The sequence below is a fragment of the Argentina silus genome (assembly GCF_951799395.1).
Source record: "Argentina silus genome assembly, chromosome: 4".
Classification (NCBI taxonomy): domain Eukaryota; kingdom Metazoa; phylum Chordata; class Actinopteri; order Argentiniformes; family Argentinidae; genus Argentina; species Argentina silus.
The window spans coordinates 12,803,256-12,821,938 of NC_139658.1; the positions used below are offsets into that span (position 1 = coordinate 12,803,256).

An 18,683-nucleotide genomic window follows, 5' to 3' on the forward strand; every position below is an offset into this window, starting at 1 on the left:
TAATACCAACATAAAATGTGTTTAATTTGTGAAAAGAGGATAGCTTCTGTTTGGATGCCCAACATATTTGTTATGGTGTCACTTGCCTTTATTATTCAGCAAAATCACATGATGCACATTGGGGACAGTTCAGGTCAGTCCAACCAACCAAGCATTATAAAATGCACCAAACATAGGTCATTTCAACAGATACATCCTTATACTGGAAAACAATGTTGGTTTGTTGGTTTTAATGAGTTTTGGGAAGCATACTCATTTCACCCTCAGACATTCTCTCATCAGAGACACATGTCAGAGAGGACGGATTAGGTCATCTGTGGCCATCTTCTACAGCATTTTATAGAGGCTGATGGTGTATAAAGGCAACTCTGTTGTCTAACAAATTAACCTGTTGTCTAAAGATCAACCCAGTCAAACTATGGTAAATAGGGAAATGAGTTTACTCATCTCATGTAAGTTCTGTTTTTTTGGGTAGTTGCTGTATAATCAGGAATTCATATGCGATTTCTAGCTTACATCCACTGATGATAAAATAGCTTTCCGTCTTTTCCAGTGATAAGCAAGCGTAGATAATTAATTTAATTTGACCAGAATATAGGATGTATTGTTCCAATGGAATGTTGTCATTGAAAAGCAGGAGGCAACACATTTAAATGCATATTTACAAAACAGCGATAATGCAATACCTTTACACATGGGATTGAAATAATTGATTTGAGTACAAATAATGTTATTTCTTTATAGTGTTGATATTAAAGTTAAGTGTTAAAAAGCTATTTGGAGTCATTTTTGCATTTTGCATTTTACACAAGGCCTAATACACTGTCCCACTATCCCTAACCCGTTTTGGGGTCCAGCAGGCTATGTGAAATAAGTACAGCAGTAATTGCTTTTTTTTTTTTTTTTTTTTTTTTACATAACAGTCTGTCGCTCTTCTCCCCTTGTCCTCATCCTGTTTCTGATCCAGTGCACGTCGCTGTGCAGCTGCCCCTGCGTGCTCCCACACGTGTTCTCAGCGTTGGATCGCGCGCACGTGAAGGACCATGCTGGAGAGGAGAAACCATTCTGTGGAAACATAAGGGGGACCGGCCAAAGTCAATACATTTGTAATTGGGAAAGATATACAGTCATATTTGCTTTTTTTTTGTATGGTTTATTGCATATTAAGCGGATTGTCGAAATCAATTTAGAGGTGAAGTGTTTGTAGGCCACTCACTCCTATTTCAGGGACCATTTGTTAAATATACTTTTACAAGGAACGTATATGATTTGTATTTATATTGTTTAAAATATAATTTAATTATATTCATAAGACTTTCACAGGGGAAATTGAATCGCGTTCTTCCGATTGGAACCCCTGCATATAATGAATGGGACAGTCTGTCCCGCCCTCCCCCACCATTGAATTCTTGTTCAGTTGGTAGCGGTTATAATGTAATTCGTCGAGCGCGGTGTTACCATAACAATTGTAGCACTATATCAAGTGTATTTCCGTATACCTACGGGAATACGTTAGCAAAGAACGCCTTTTGTCTCTGAGTTATGAATGTTATAAATTGTCATTTCCTCGAGCGTTCGTTTCTAACGTGAAGACACTAATGGATACAGGTGACAACAGGCGGAGACGAACAAGGAGTGCACGAGCATGCAGAAGAAATGCTTCGGTGAAACGGGAAAATGCAAACGTCCTGAGATCGTTGAGTGTGGGGAATACAGACGACAATGATGTCATGGAGGATGACTGTGGTTTTCTCAAGAATGGGAGTTTGGAGAGAAGGGTCATGGCTCCCCGATACAGTTTGCTCCGTGAAGTGGGAAGGGGCAGCTATGGCGTGGTGTACGAGGCGGTCGCACGTAGGTCGGGTGCGAGAGTTGCAGTGAAGAAACTTCGATGCGATGCACCAGAAAATGTCGAGCTTGCCTTGGCCGAATTTTGGGCCCTGGCTAGCCTGGAGAAACGACACGAGAATGTGGTGCAGTTGGAAGAATGTGTGTTACAAAGAAACGGCATGGCTCAAAAAATGAGTCATGGAAACAAACGATCCAAACAGTATCTACGATTGGTGGAGACTTCACTAAAAGGTATTCAAAAGGTCTATAGCCTAGTGCAAAAAAAAAAAAGTTTCTGACCCCTTATCTATAGACTAATACAATTGTCATAACAGCCCTATTTAAGATGTTGGCCATGTCATGCAATGAAAGTCAAGTAAGTGAATCTGTTGCAGTTGAAACAATGTTGCCTTCACGGAGTGGTTCCAAATATGGATGACGTAATAAGATATAAGCGGACTGTTTTCACTCCTTTGTCATGATTGTCCTGTCTATTCTAGATTTCTGAGTCAATTTTGATAAATGTAGTTTTGCTAATTGACATGGCGTGATCATCTACGTTGGGTTTGGGAACTGAATTGAGGTCGTAGGTCTACTGAACGCGTTGAAACATTTGATTATTGAAGCAACTATGCTTCATCGGATCAATCACCGTTTCATCGTCGAGCCTCGACTGGTTATTTCTTTATCACAAAACTGCCTCATAGGCCTACCGGTCATTTGCGTATTTTGGTTTGAAAGTTTTTGTTTTTTTCTCGATGTTGTGTAGCACATGCGCCTTTTGTGGGGGGGTCGTCATTTTGGAGCACACCAAATGGAAGCAGCTGTAGCCAAATGGATAGAGCCCTCCTGTCACAATTGCTGGCCCATAGTAGTTATGTAAGCCATATCATGACTCAAAATAACAAAGGTCCACTATGAAAGATTTGTTGTCGTCGTGTAATCTGCGTTTTGACATGTTTTAGTTTTGTCTCATGCAGTAAACATGCGTTGAGCTGTTGGTTGCTTGTTTCTCTTCAATTAGATTATATGTCTAATACATTATGGATAATTAATGTATGTCCAATGAGGTCCCTGTTCTGAGTTGCATTAGAATATAGCCCTTGACAGGTTCCGGTCGTGGTAGTAAACACCACTGAGAACAGTTCCATGTCATTTTGTTTATTTGTTTGAGCACTTTTGAGTTTACAAACCTCTAGTTGGCCCTGTGATAGGTAGCCTATACGATAATCAGATACTGGCCTACCGGTATATACTTTTATTCAGCAGATTCATTTGTACAAATCCATAGTACAGTAGTTAGAAAGCTTTCAGACATTTCAAGGAGTCACTGATTGTTTCAACTGATTACTGAGCTAGGCTATCTGTGATGTAATCATACATGACTGATTGCCTCTAACATAATTTTAAACTTGCCCTTTTATCCTTTGTTTACAGTTTTACAATTGTCTTTTAGAAATGTAAGATGAACAGATTGACTCATATTATTGATCTCAATCTTGGATGTGTGGCAAGTGATGCCTCCAATCCCAGTGTTTTTAAGAGTGGAAACAGCTGAGGTTGATTGTAGATGAGTCAGGAGATTGATATGTTGAAGGAATTTACTGACAACTTGCATCTGCTATGGCTTGCTTTGTGGTACTCCAGTTTGTTAGTAAGTAGGCCTATCCCTAATATTCAAGTGTGCAATGGAAGATGAATACACTTAAATGCGTTTTACAAAAATGTGTTGATTTTACCATCGGTGTTAAGTGTTGACCTACTTTTTTCTACCACTTCATCCCTGGTTATGTCAGTCATGTTTTCAATTGTGGTGTTATTAAGCTCTATTTAAACTGCAACCTGAACAACAAGCATCATTAGCCAGTCATTACTGCGTCATGAGCCCTTTGCTAGAGCTCCCCCCTCATCCTTTTAGAACAAGGTGTAAATGTCAGTGTGTAAAAGCGTTGAACCTCACAATGGATTTTGATCCACTTATAGGCCTAGTAGGTGTTTCAGTGAAGTCCATGTTTCTGTTCAAATTGTTTTGCTGTTTGGTGTCTACTGTGTTTACCACTGTCTACTGTGTTTACCACTGTGCACTTTCTATTGCAGGTGAGAGAGTGATGAGTCACCCAGAGGAGCCCTGCTACCTGTGGTTTGTCATGGAGTTCTGTGAAGGTGGGGACCTCAACCAGTTCATCCTCTCGCGAAGGCCAGACCCGCAGACCAACAACAGCTTCATGGTACAGCTCACAAGTGCTGTCGCGTTCCTGCATGAAAACAATATTGTTCACCGTGACCTTAAGCCAGACAACATCCTCATCTCCGAAAAGTCGGGGACACCAGTTCTCAAAGTGGCTGACTTCGGTCTTAGTAAGGTATGTGCTGGCTTGGGAGGCGCCGGGAAGGACAAGGAAGGGCAAGACCGGAACAAAAACGCTGTCAACGTCAACAAGTTCTGGCTGTCATCGGCTTGCGGCTCAGACTTCTTCATGGCGCCCGAGGTGTGGGAGGGCCACTACACCGCCAAGGCGGACATCTTTGCTCTGGGCATCATCATATGGGCCATGCTGGAGAGGATCACTTTCATTGATGCAGAGTCCAAGCGTGAGCTGCTCGGTACGTACGTAAGGCAAGGCACGGACATCGTGCCCGTCGGCGAGGCGCTGCTAGAGAACCCAAAGATGGTACTAAACATCCCTCAGAAGCGCAGATCCTCCATGTCCGACGGAGTGAAAAAGCTTTTGCAGGACATGCTGGCGGTCAATCCTCAGGACCGGCCTGACGCCTTCGAGCTGCAGACCAGGATGGACCAGGTCACCTGTGCTGCTTGACCCTCGGAGTGGAAATAATACCTTTTTCCAGGTACTTATTCCGTTCACCCTTTTGATGTTATTTTGTGTGTTGTCTGTTTGAGTTGGTTATGATTTATGCTGACTGTTGTTTTGTCTCATGTACTTTTGTTTATTATTCAAGTCACTATTTTTTTTAACAGAATGAAAGGTATTCATTGAATGGCTCAGCAGAGGCATGTGTGATTGACCTAGATATCAGACCACAGAATTGGTGGTGCCAGAATGTTCTCATCAGAGCCCCAGTTCATAGACGCGTTCCAAATTGTTCTTTGCTCTTCAGTTGCTTTCAAATTAATTCTGCTGTCTTCAGCATTTGTGGCTGTGTTTTGAGGAGTAGACAGTGTTCTTCCCCTAGAAAAAAGGACTTTGTAGCCTGCCTTGCTTTGATTAGTTGTCTTTTACAGCGCTTGCATTTTTGCCTTAGGGCCTGCAGTGTATTTATGGTCTCCACAGCTCTCCCAGCTAGACATTCCTTTTGTCAAATTCCTTCTTCCTTAATGTGCTTACTAGTATGTGTTGTTGGGTTCAAGGCAAACATAACCCAAGACAGGAAAGGAGACTTTGGACTGCCGAATCATCGTAACGATTTTGTCTCACTATCCTCTGAAACACTGTGGTATGGTTTAAGGCTATAGAAATCAATTTGCAGATGTTCTTATTAGACAACAGCAAATGGGGTTCATTCTCAGGTAGCGTCTTCCCTTTTTCCTCTCTGTCGACATCACACGTTTACTGATGGCGTGCACGGGCTGACCCAGCATTTCTCCAGCTGCAGCTGCTCTCACGCTGTCTGCCTGCTTGAATCTGTGAAGGGCTGTCTGTGTTTCTCCCCAGGCATGCTGGGATACCTCTTATGCAACTACCCCCTCCCCTTTCCTTGCCCTGAGGGAAGAGTCCATCATCCGTCAAATGCCTGTGTTTAGAAGAAGTAGGGTGGATGATCATAGGCTCTGTTTGTTCATCACTTAAATGTTATATTTGTGGTATTTTCTGCACTTTTAAAATAGCCAGTTTTATGCTGCTGTGTTATGTACTCTAATTGAGAACTATTGCTTGTGATCTTGTTGCCTAAGACTTGCATCTTAATGTCATTCTATAAAGAGGTCATCTCTGGTAGCTTTGTGTGGGGAGGGGAGTCTTGTAAAAGGAGGGTTAGTTGGTTGCTCTTCTCCCAATAAGAGTCCCCTTGCGACCCTCTCCCTTCATGCTCTCATAGTGGCCAGCCACCCCATCCCTCCCGTCTCCATCCCCTGCTCCACTCCCTGCACTTCTGCCATGGCGGCTGTTGTTGTTGTTGCTCTTGCTGCACTTAAACACATCGGCTTAGTGAGGGATTAATCATTCTCTCTTTCTAATAATGACACCGTGTGTATCTACACAAGCTAAATGAGCTTAACACGCCCATGTACAGCATTGTTGCTGCTGCTCATATTTTCCCCATGTGGTTGACCTTAATGAAGGTATTAGAGGTGATAGAAATTAATCTTAGGCCATTGAATTGAGCCAATAATAATGTGTGATTTTGAGCAGTCTTTATAGTGATAGAAATTGATTTTGTGACCTCAAACCTTGCAGTAGAGATGTGTTGTGATTATATAAAAGAACATGAGCTACAGCAAAGGGATATTAGGGCTGTCAGTCGATTAAACAGTTAGAGATTCTTTCCTATTAGTTGATTAATCTGATGTGGAAATGTTCTCACCTTATTTTTCACCTTGCAATTTAGGAGGTGAGTTTTTTTTACACAAGAAATCCAAAGTGGTGTCTAAACAATTAGTGATGGCCTCCAAATCAATGGCGCGAATTGCCGTTCCCATAGATTAGGACAAAGGGTGCCAATTGCTTGAACGGAGCTTCATTGGAACAACACTGTTATTTACTTGGCTATGTGTCACTTATTCTAGCTGTACTCTAGCTTGTCCTTGGTCTGAAGTTGTTATAGAAATCTGATGCTGTTTTTCCCCCGGATTACTTGTCAACTAAAGTGTGATTCTTTTCTTGAACTGTAGAGCCCTAATATGAATACATAATTGAATAACATGTTTTTTATTATGAAAGAACACACGTCTTGCAACATGCATGTAGTTACAACCAGAGGCACCATAAGTGCTGTTTAACAGTGCTGTCTGGAAAAGTGTTATCGTAAACCGAATTTAGGACAGAAGAAACGCATAAACTGCAGGGGAGATAACATTTCCCTTGAGAAAGGCATTGAACGGCACGACAGTGTGTACTAGGCCTATATCCTCTATAGGCGTGCTCATAACTGGACCAGAGCCTTGTTATCAGTAGCAAGAAAAGGGCCTAGACTGCGTGTGATAGACAAAAGGTGAATCCACCCGGTTGATCCTAAATACAAGCTCCCCACTGTCACAACAGTGGTGACACAGCGATGGTTATCACAACATGTCAGCCCGATGAACAGGGAGTTGAGCTTATAAATCCCCCCCAAATCCTCCTTTAAACCAGTTACATAACAGGTTTGTGGGAAATAATGACAGCATCACTAAGCACATATCTACCACTGGGAGCCTAGCCATCTTCAGTGTTAACAGCAGTAGGTAGGTTTCTAGGTACTTTATTGATCCCTGAGGGGAAATGAAGGTGTTACAGTACATCACGAACAACAACAACAAACCCTAACCCAGTCCAGTATGATTTAACATCCCCCCAGCCTGACTCTGATCACCCCGATCGAGCCAGCCGGAGGAGGAGTTGTACAGTCTTATTGTGGCAGGCAGAAAAGATCTCCTACAGCGCTCCTCAGTGCAATGTGGTTGTAATCATCTGTTGCTAATGGAGCTTCTCTGCTCTGCCACAGTGACATGTAGGGGATGGGAGGGATTGTCCATGATTTGTACACAGAGGACAGAACCAGCTTTCCTAATAAGCTTGTTCAGCCTCTTGGTGTCACCTTCCTTCATGCTGCCCCCCCAGCATACCACCGCGTACAGCACTGCACTGGTCACCACTGCCACCACATTCCAAAAAGGAAACATCGTAGTTTATAGCAGAACATATTAAATGCTAAATTGCCTCAATGGTTTGTGAAGCAACATCCTTTATCCCCAAAAAAGGATTACATGGGCCAGTATATTAGACCTGTGTGTATTGGACTCCAGGACCCCCCAAACTCTGTCTATCTGGCCCCAGACTCAGCGACTGTGTCTGCCCAGTTTGATTGAAGCCAGGACTGTGACCCCAGTAGAAACCCCTGAATGGGACCCAATGAAGCTACTGTCACTACAAAACCAAGTTCAGTCCTGGTTTTCCCAGTCCCCTGTAAAGACAGTCACACAAAGAAGCAGGATTATTGTCTGTGTGTACAATATTGTGCTGCTACTACCTTAATCTGTACAGTTATATCAGGAAAGTCAATCCTCCCTCTTTATCCCATTTAAAGTATCCATGCAAAGAGGGTGATGAAAGGATGATGAACAGTTTGTCTTGCTGATATGTAATATATCAGTGAGTTCAGTCAGCTGTTGGTTGTGACTCAGACCCACTGCAGTGGTTGCTGCAGATGACTCTGACTTTACGTAGCCTCTTAATGGACTGCAGCAGAATGTAGCCTTGCTGCATTGACTCAGCAGATCTTAAGGGAGACAGTCTCATGATCTCAGTCATATAGGCCTATTTAGAGCTTATAAAAGCAACCATGCCAGTTCGGTTTATATAGCATATTAGTATTAGAACTAAGACTGCCAGGTCTCATCGTAGAACTGTTTTTCACGAACACACACTCACTCAGTTCTCCTTGATGACGTTACACACATCATGGTTGAGACCCTCAGGGAGTGGCTAATAGTGGTTGGTCCCGTTCAGCTGGCCCTAGTGTGGAGGAGCCGGATGGGCCTCCATGTTTGTTTACGCCTGATTCTTTTTGCAGTATCTACAGCCTCTGTGTTTTGATGCGTCAGGCTGACCCATTTGAGCTTAAGCCACGCATTAAGGTTACGCAACAGACACATCAACTTGCATGACCTCATCACAGCCCATTTTATAGCATAATCCATTTAAAAAGGTCAGGGTGAGGAAAATATCACATGCCGTGTGAATATTCGTACATTATCCATAGGCTATTTAACCATTTTGAAATGTCTGTGTAATGCCACCACAACTGGTGATATTGGGGCTGAGTAAAAACCAATCAACTTTTCTTTTTTTTTTCACTGATCTCTTGACTTGAATTATGTATTTATTGTTTTTCTTTCTTTCTACAGATACTTCTTTCAATTTTCCTGGACCCAGTGAATCGGTGAAAGGGACTTAAGCCTCTGAAGACTGTGAAACTTGCGTCATGATAAATGTGAAGACAAAGGCATTCAGCTCAACTGCAATTCGGATACCACAGACGGAACAGTTTTGTTTTTTTCTTTACAGTATGGGTCTCAACCGATATTAATACAGCGAATGTTTTACTTGGCCTGAAATTAAGCGATAATGAGATAATGGTGACATACTCTATTTGTTGATATACGTTTTATTATATCTGCTGCTTGGTAGGATGGCCATGTATGTTGAACTGAATGTGGTGTTGTGTTTTCTTGCCTGTTCATGCAGAACACAGTTAGGCGGTGGCGCTGTGTATCCAGACGCGTTCCTGATATTTTCAACACCTGGGGACTCTTGTTGCCCTATAAAGTCTGCATGCTTCACTTGACACCCCACCTGCCATCTTGCCCCCATCCTCCATTGAGGGAACTCATTCTGCTACATAATGATTTCCCTCTAGTTTCACTTGAACTTGTATTGATTCTTCTTTTACTTAAAGCTAAGCCTAGAATGGTGAGCAGGTTGTTGATTTGAACCCCAATTGGCTAGTGCTGAAACTCCAAAACTAAATAGACAATGCCCATTTGTTCCCCCCAATCAAAACAGATTATCTAAATCCCAAGAAGCCTACAATTTGAGAGAGCTTTCTTTCTTCACGCCCCTGTGCCTTACAATTGCTAATCAGTTGAAAGTGTGATTGAGATTACCATTTGATCTTCCTCTTTAATTTGACACTTTAATTTTTGAATTCAGTACAGATTGTCCTTTTAATTTAGTTTTCCTTTGGAAAATGTGTGCATTTAAAGCCATTGGGTGCCCTTTTTTGAAATGTAATGAGATTGAATACAATGATATCACCCATTCTGAATACTGGTGACTTTTTTTCTTCCTGAATTTATGAGGATTGCAAGAGAAAGTTAGATGGAAATCAGTTATCCTTCAACTGCTCCAATGGTAGGTTAAATTCCCAGAGAAAGTATCATGAGTAAGAGTATAAGGGAAAGTGTAGAAAAATGTAAACTCAAATTGACTCCTAGATGTTTTTCATGTATTTTGTGAATGATGTTTTTTCCATCACACTGCAGTAATATTGTTGGGTGTTTTTTTTAAGATGTTATGGGGAATTGTTCATATTTTACTTTTCACTAAAGTTTTCTTTTTTAATTGTTATCTCGAAGTTGCCCCTAAACTGCATTCTTGTCAAATTTGCGGGCATCGTTGAATAATGCCTAGTTTTATATGCCTCAATAGTAATTGTTGCATACCATTATTATTGGGAATATTGTTTGTCATTGGAACACCATAATTATGGAAAGTTGGAATACAAAATGGCTACAATTGAACAAACTAACATGTAACCAAAGTTGCAACTTTGCAAAGCATGATCATTTTTATCATCTGTTTCTCCAAGTTTCATGTTCAGGTAAAGGTTTTTTCCTACCCTAGTCCCTCTTGTGGTTTACAGTCACTAGTTGGCCACACAAGTGGCCTAAGGACTTGATCCTGGTCATCCTTTGTATTACTACCTCATATTTTCCTGCACATCTGCAGACTTTCATCAATTCAGTATGTTTTGATTTTCTGATATTTGTGAAGGCAAGAGATTGTATTGCAGATGTTCCCTGGTCGGAGTAGAAGCTTATTAATCTTGTTGCTGTTGAAATCAAGAGTTGCCGGTTCCATTTAAACAGTATTTTAGTTTTTTCCTTTTTCCTTTAGCGAAGAATTAGTTTGAAAGGGTCATCTCACCTCCAATTATTAATCTCAATTATGAAAGAATAACTGGATTTATTTTGTCTTTTGCTGTTTGTTCCTGTCAGCTAGTTATGTTTACATTTGGCTTAAGCTTACAGTACATTAAAGTAAACTATCTTTCTAATACAGTAATCATCAGTTTCTATGGTTTATCTGTTTTGCATTAGTCAGAAATATACCTCATGTTTCTTTTCCGGTCTTTTTACCAGTGTTTTAAGAGGGAAGCTAGCTCAAGTTCCAATTTTATGTTTTGAGCCAACGAAAGGGACCAGGCCAAGCTAACCCAAACTGTAAATGAGGTAAAGTAAAATCTTGTCTGTGTAAAATGGCCAGCTATTTGAGGGGAGGGCAGCATCTGTTAAAATAGTTTCTGGCCTCAGTCTTCCCTTTGTAAAATCAATGTTGACATAATTTACCTTTTTAGTTTGAGTATTTTTAGAATAGTTTATTTTAATAGTTCCTTAAAAACACCAATTTTAATGCAATCGTTAGACTATCTAAAGTCTTGTAGTGGACCATGGAGAAGTGCCATGGCAGGGTTACAGTGTAAATGCCTCCAAACATCCCACTAGTCTCAGTTGTATTTGGTATCGTAGAACTGACTCCTCCTTGCTGCTGGGTTTTGGTTTATCACAGATGTGTCTGATGTTAGTAATGTATGGTTAACTTGTGGTTAGTGACACACTTTTCATCTCACGTTCCTTTACTTCGGCAATCATGCCATGTTCCAGTGGATAACACCGGTGATGCAGCCCTGTCAGGTCTTTGTAGTTCCCTTGATCATTCACACACAACGCTCTTCTATGCAACCATCCCTCACTCTGAAACACTGTGCAATGAAGCAGGTTAGATCAGTTTCTTTTCCTCTCTGCTTCTTATCGTTCTCAAAGGGATTATAGGAGGAAACTCAATCTTGTTGTGATGTTGAATTGTTTTTCTTTTCAAAGGAAGTCACTGTTATGGTCTTAGCTTACTAGAGCTGTTAACTTCAGTAAAGAAATGTGTTGGTGTTGTTGGCATCGTACATCTTTGCTTTCTCTTCAAATAAAGTATGAAAACAAAATAAACGTTGCTTTGGGTCTTCTTTCACCAATTCTTTCATCAGGAGTTTTGTTCTCTCCAGGAGAATAGGAAGTGTGTAGTGGGTCTGGAGTGAGAATGCAATAAACCAACTCAATGTTCTCACTAAAGCATGTTGGCATTGGCTATTATGGCTGTTGGCTGTTGTCTGTGCTTGTCTAACCATGCCTTTGTTACAACGAGAAGCCGTCTCCTTCAGGGTTCATTGTATTGAATGTTGATTCTCATGAAATACTTGTTGTATTGAAGAACATGCTTTGTTCCAGATTACTTTTATCAAACAGGTATGTGAAATGGCCTTCCAGCTTAAAGCACCTTTGTGTGTGTGTGACCTCCATGACGTGGGTTTTACACAACAAACAGCTTTATCAGTTATCAAAACACAACATCCAATGCCAATAGCTCACTCCTAAATTAGATAAGAGTCATTGGCACCTTTAGCGTTGCACTCTTTTAATTTGAATGCACACTTAAGATTTATCAGTAGCTCACACATTTATGTTCAAAGCTCACTCATGAGGGAAGTGAATCATTGGTAGTGGTGGATAAGATCTGTGGATTTCAAAAAGATGTTGTAAGGTGTCAGTAGAGCTGTCAAGCCCACTTACATCACACATTATTGGAGTCTTCTCATTAAAACAAACATGATTACCTCATGTAGAAGATGGATAACATGTCAGAACACATTCTAAGATAGACATCAGGCCAGGTGAGTTCCCTCTTGGGTAAAGCTGTTTTCATGAACAAAAGAGGAAAAACACACCCCATATAACTGCCTCTATTGTTTCAGGAAGAAGAAAACCCTCTCCAGCAGTCACAAAAACATTATCTTGGCAACCGAAAAGATGTGAAACATACAACTGTAAAAACAATGGTTGGAGGACAAAACAAATTCCACATTTTGTCCACAAGAAATGTGTTTAACTTGTTTTGCACTTTTTCCTTTATATCTACAAAGATGTATAGAACAAGACATACATTATTACTACAATTGTTTTTATGATGAAAATAAAGATCTTTTTCTTTTGTTGGTTCTTTTCCAGAACATTCAGGAGAACAGGTGATACAGTAGCCTATATGGTCATCAATCCATGTAGATTTCATGAACATAAAATATTGACAAGTCTATGCACCTTGTCAGTGAACAAAACCATGGAGGCTGGTGCTCAGATATACTCACACACATTCGATCCCCTTCTAATTATGTGCGTCTCCCCCCAGTACAGACTAGACCCCCCAGGGGAGGGTCGTCTAAGAAACAGTCCCCGCCTCATTAAGAGCTTTAACATAGCCATAAAAGGGTCAAACAGGCCACCACAGGAAACAAAGGCTGACCTCTACAATGAAATGCAAACATGCCTGTGTTCACATACTGTAGTCATGCATGACATGCACTGGGGAGATATATTTTTGACTACCCCATACATAAGACTCATTATCTCCCATATGAACATAGTCTATAGTCTATTGACTTTAAGATGTGCAGTAATAAATATCAGATAACCCTAACCCTAACCCTAACCCTTTATTACACAGAGGCATTGACTGCATTGTCAACAATGATAATATGGATACTTGTTTCTGATTGGAAGGATCCCAAGAGAATTTCCTGGTCTATTCTTGCAGGGGTACCAGAGTGGTGAGATAATTTCACAATTCCAGAAAAGCTGTAGTCCACACTCCTCCCCCTCTACTCAGTTGGGGGGCTGAAGGAGGCTGTTGTTATACTGGAGCAATCAAAACCAGGTGTTCCAACTGGTGGTGCCATGTATGTACTGTATGAACTTAAAAGACTAGACACACTTGTAGGCCTACAGTAAGCCACTGACAAATAAGCCAAAGGGGGAACACAGCACAGGGGAGGTGGGACAGTTACCAGGAAGAGAATGTATAGACAAGATGTGTGTTCCTCAGTGTGGGGGAGGTGTCGTCTGTGAAGGGTGAGAGGGTGAGGGGAGAAAGGCTATGTTGGGAAGGAGGGTTGTGTGTGTGTGTGTGTGTGTGTGTGTGTGTGTGTGTGTGTGTGTGTGTGTGTGTGTGTGTGTGTGTGTGTGTGTGTGTGTGTGTGTGTGTGTGTGTGTGTGTGTGTGTGTGTGTGTGTGTATCTGCATGCACTCAAAGACTGGGTGGATGTGGCATCTAGGGAATAGGGGATGGAGGAGGGGTTAACAGGCATGTTTGAACAACCATTCATCGTATGGAGGAGGGAGGGATGGTATGTCAGCTGACAGATCAACACTGTTTTGAGTAGTAGGACAAGTCTGTGGAATGCTCAATCGGAGAAGGTAACTGATACAACAAGGGCCCAAAGTTGTGTCTGGTCAGGAAATAGAACAACTCCCTAACCCTAACCCTAACCCTTACCCTTACCCTTACCCTAACCCTAACCCTAATTATGGCTGTTTGCAGCGTTAGCTGTGTTAGCTGGTTGCTGTGTTAGCTGGTTGCTGTGTTAGCTGGTGCTTTAAATGGCTCTTATGTAAGTGTACTGTATTGTGCATGCCCCACCCAGATCAATACCCAAAGGACACAATATAAGGACATGTTAAAGGAGAATGACACCAAACTAAATACATAAAGCAATTATTTTGAAAGTTGACATTGTTGCTAGTTTGAAAGACATACATTAATATTAATGTGTTCATTATAGAATACCCCCCCCCCCCCTCTCAGTATTCATAAGACTACCAGTAACACATTCACCAATCCATGAACACAACAGATTGGACTATTAAAACCTGTTAGATGTGTTACAGATTTAGGTGTGTCATAACACGTCACCTCCCTCTGTGGTTTACAAACCTGACTCAGCACTTGGAGAGTAATCCTATTTGAGCAGGGTTGGAAACAAGCGTCAAGTGGTTGCAAACAGTAGCCAATTCCAGTTGCTCTGACCGAGTCTCAAACTTGCGACCTCTGACTTGCCAACACATGTGACCGCCTCCTCAAATACCCAATTTTAACCAGCTATGCTATCAAAAAGCTAGCAATTGGACAGCACTGATGGGGGTATTTGAACTTGAGGAGCAAGTTTACCATCTCAACTCGGCAAAACTCACCCCTCCACATCATGCCCAGCTGTGGAGCTAAGCCCTACTACGTATCTGGGTCACAGGCACCAATGAAACAGATGGCAAGTTGTTGCACACAGTAACCCCACAACTGGAGTTGCTCCCACCGAGTCTCGAACTTGTGACCTCTGGCTTGCCAACACATGTGACCGTCTCCTCAAATACCCAATGTTAACCAGCTATGCTATTGAAAAGCTAGCAATTCTACAGTGTGGGTGGGGGTATTTGAACTTGAGGAGTGAGTTTACCATCTCAACTCGTTTACAGGGGCACACAACCGACCGTCAAAGCTACCCCTATGTTACCTCTAACAGCCACTCAAAGACCCTAATTCAATCAACTGTAGACTTAATGTAAACTGCATTGCAGGTTCTTTGCAAATGTTTATGCTGTTTCGGAGGTGTTAACAACATTATAACCACTACCCCCCAGAGGCTATTCCTCATTGGAAATTAATGCAAAACTACTCCTGTCCATGAAAACAAAATAAACACCAGCAGTGCAGTTTGCTTGCCTCTGGCTTTGAACCAGTTGAACTTTCAAATTACAGGCCTCCTTTCTGCCATCTAAATCCATAACATGCCATAACACCACCATGTCAATCTAGAACATGTGACTGAAGCCTTCTCGTGCACAGTGTTTAGCTTTTCAATTTCCTCTTACTGCAGTCTGCAGCTGTAACAGCAGCTCTGCTGGTGGTGTTGGACACACACTCAGATTATATTCCAGGAAGTAAACATGTCATGGATATGTCTATTAGGGGAAGTGAGGAGCCTCATTTTTAACGGGTCTTTTATGAAATATCCTGCTAATTGTATCAGCTTGAGAGAGTGAGGCTGTAGAGGCTGTATACCACTTTGCCTTTTGACCAGTTCTGATATTTATTACCATATTTTTGGCCTTGTCCTGTATAATCGTTTAACAAGACCTTTACTTGGGAAATGCAGTACATTTGTGTATGGACCGTAATTCCAACTGATAAATGTGCCACGCCACATGTCTGTCCACTATCAAACTACTCATATGATCAATCTGAAAAACTGTAACCTCCTTGTCTTTCGGGTTGTGTGACATGCTTGAAAGTGTATTTGGGTGCCTCAGATGTTGCAACACTAGGAAATGGACATAACCCCTGATTTCCTGTCTTATTGTCCACAACACCTGTGTATTTCCTGTCCCCAGAGACAGAGAGTGACACACATAGTGTTTATCTTCCTCCTGCCAGTGAAACCAGGTTAATCCGTATCTCATTGGCCCTATAACAACTGGGCGGGGTTAGGGTTCAATTTCCTGTTGAAGTCAAGAGTGTGTAAATGATCATTGGACACTGAAAAAAGGGCCGCTGTTCCATTGATACAAGCTACTACTATTGTTAACAACATGTATACAGACAGATATGATGTAGAAACTGCTATGGACATAAAGAAATATGCATGTCTTATACATACATAGCAAAGCTAGGTCCAGACTTGGGCATTGAGTTACAGCTCACACATACTCACACACGTATCTGCATTATGAAGTCACAGAACGTATGATTATTTCATACTTAATACCATTCACACTTGAATGGTGCTTACCTCATACAAAAGGTATTTGGCACAATCAACGTGTATTATTGTGTAACCAGGTTAAGGCCACTAAATGCTCTTGAGTTAATCCCCATTTAAATTGTAATACTAATTTGACCTCCTGTGGATTATCTCTTTCTGTGACTCTGCAAACATAGCTCTGTTGCCTGAGCAAAAGGGTCATAGATAACATTAGATTATTGAACATTCTGTCACCCAAGGGAGAGAAGTGCGAATGGTCAATGCTGAAACACAAGAAGTAAGCAACAGTCTGAACTCTGTCTGTGAAACTCCAGTGTTGAGGCCTAGCAAGCATAAGCTACAACATTTTTAAAGAGTTTTTTTAGGTTACAGTGGACAGGTGACGGCAAGCAAAAACAAGCTGGCCAATTTGCATTCAGATGTTGCATTCCCACGGCCATTACCTATTTGGTCATCTAAGATGGAGAGTTTGTGCGTCAGACACAAAAAGGTCAAAAGGTTAGGTCTATGTAAACAACAGAATTGCAAAAGTCAAATACAATAGCACTCGAGGGCAAGGGAGGATATTCTTTAGTTAAGAAGATGGACCATCAGCATTTCAACATTATTCCTCTATTAACAACTAATGGAAAACGACTCTGCCTATGTCCAGACAGTTGACCCCAGCTTAAACTTTATGACGCATTCCTATTACTTATATTAACTTTAATGACTCAACCTGGGTACAAACCTAGGTATCAAGGAGCCAAGCATTGCAAACACACATATTAAATTGTATATTCTATCCATCCATCATATTTCATCCATCGGTGAGTGAGGCTCATTACAGATTGTCTTTGTCTCTGATGGACAACTGAAAACACAAAGAGCCGAGGCTTTGTTTTCCAAGAAAAACTGTGTAAAAACATGTGAAACACTGCCCCCTAGTGGCAATGTATTTCTATACACTGTCACATTTACATTCTCTGTCATATGTAAACAAGTTAGAAACATAACTCTAAATTGTCTTTGATGTCAAATACAATGTATTATCTATTAGATATATATCAGATTGATCAAGACATTTAAGCAAAACAACTCTGCTGCCAAGTGGAGTGGTGATAATAACATTATATAATAAAGCTTATGTAATGATACATCCAAATATAGCTTTGCAAGCTGTCAGAGATGTTGTCATTTGAACATCTAAAACACTGGTGACATAAGACTTAAGGCGTCAATCATGCAGCTCGGATCTACATTTTAAACATTGTGCATACCGTCCAATAACAGGATTGAATATATATTTTACGGCAAAAAGAAAAGCTATATGCTGAATTAATCAAACTTTTGTAAATAAAGTTATCATGCATTGAATTTGCAGTGATAACGCAGTGAGTAATATCAGTGTATGATATTGCTCACTGAACTCATTTCACAGTTAAACCTATTTGAAATCATTTGAGGTTGAGGTCGTCCTCCTGATTGAATCTGAGTACGTCTGATCTAAGGCTCTGCTAACTCTGATTCAAATCTTCTTTTGAAGATTGAAAAATATAATGATGCATTCATAAGGCACTCTTGTTTAGGTGGTGTAGTTTAGGTGGTGTAGTTTAGGTGGTGTAGTTTAGGTGGTGTAGTTTTGGTGGTGTAGTTTAGGTGGTGTAGTTTTGGTGGTGTAGTTTAGGTGGTGTAGTTTAGGTGGTGTAGTTTTGGTGGTGTAGTTTAGGTGGTGTAGTTTAGGTGGTGTAGTTTTGCTGACTGTCTGATTTCCCTTATGACTATGTGATCATTGTGCTGTAACTTCTAGCAATGGTGAGACACATTTCAGGGGAAACTTGCATCATATGTGAAAGAGGATCTGCCCTCCCCTGTGTTTTTACAGGTAAAACCACACAGCCACCATGACAAGTGTAGAAAGAGAACTTAATCCCCATCAATCTGAAGTGATTTTTTTGGAACAAGAGACGGTTACTGAACTCATTTCACAGTTAAACCTATTTGAAATCATTTGAGGTTGAGGTCGTCCTCCTGATTGAATCTGAGTACGTCTGATCTAAGGCTCTGCTAACTCTGATTCAAATCTTCTTTTGAAGATTGAAAAATATAATGATGCATTCATAAGGCACTCTTGTTTAGGTGGTGTAGTTTAGGTGGTGTAGTTTAGGTGGTGTAGTTTTGGTGGTGTAGTTTAGGTGGTGTAGTTTAGGTGGTGTAGTTTTGGTGGTGTAGTTTAGGTGGTGTAGTTTAGGTGGTGTAGTTTTGCTGACTGTCTGATTTCCCTTATGACTATGTGATCA

At 41.1% G+C, this 18,683-nt stretch overlaps 1 protein-coding gene across 1 annotated transcript; it reads left to right on the plus strand.

Moving 5' to 3' along the window:
• Nucleotides 1-1,441: 1,441 nt before the first annotated feature.
• On the plus strand, nucleotides 1,442-11,754 carry LOC310803143 (serine/threonine-protein kinase 35-like). The gene is made up of 3 exons (XM_083667820.1): nucleotides 1,442-2,082; nucleotides 3,928-4,680; nucleotides 8,894-11,754. The coding sequence occupies exons 1-2, from the start codon at nucleotides 1,599-1,601 to the stop codon at nucleotides 4,647-4,649; spliced, it is 1,206 nt and encodes a 401-aa protein (XP_083523946.1). The 5' UTR covers nucleotides 1,442-1,598; the 3' UTR covers nucleotides 4,650-4,680; nucleotides 8,894-11,754.
• Nucleotides 11,755-18,683: the final 6,929 nt, after the last annotated feature.

Excerpts from the sequence above, each read along its gene's own strand:
- LOC310803143 (XM_083667820.1), top strand. The coding sequence starts at position 1,599 with ATGGATACAGGTGACAACAGGCGGAGACGAACAAGGAGTGCACGAGCA. Across the intron at positions 2,083-3,927 it reads GGTGGAGACTTCACTAAAAG|GTGAGAGAGTGATGAGTCAC; the intron begins GTATTCAAAAGG and ends TTTCTATTGCAG.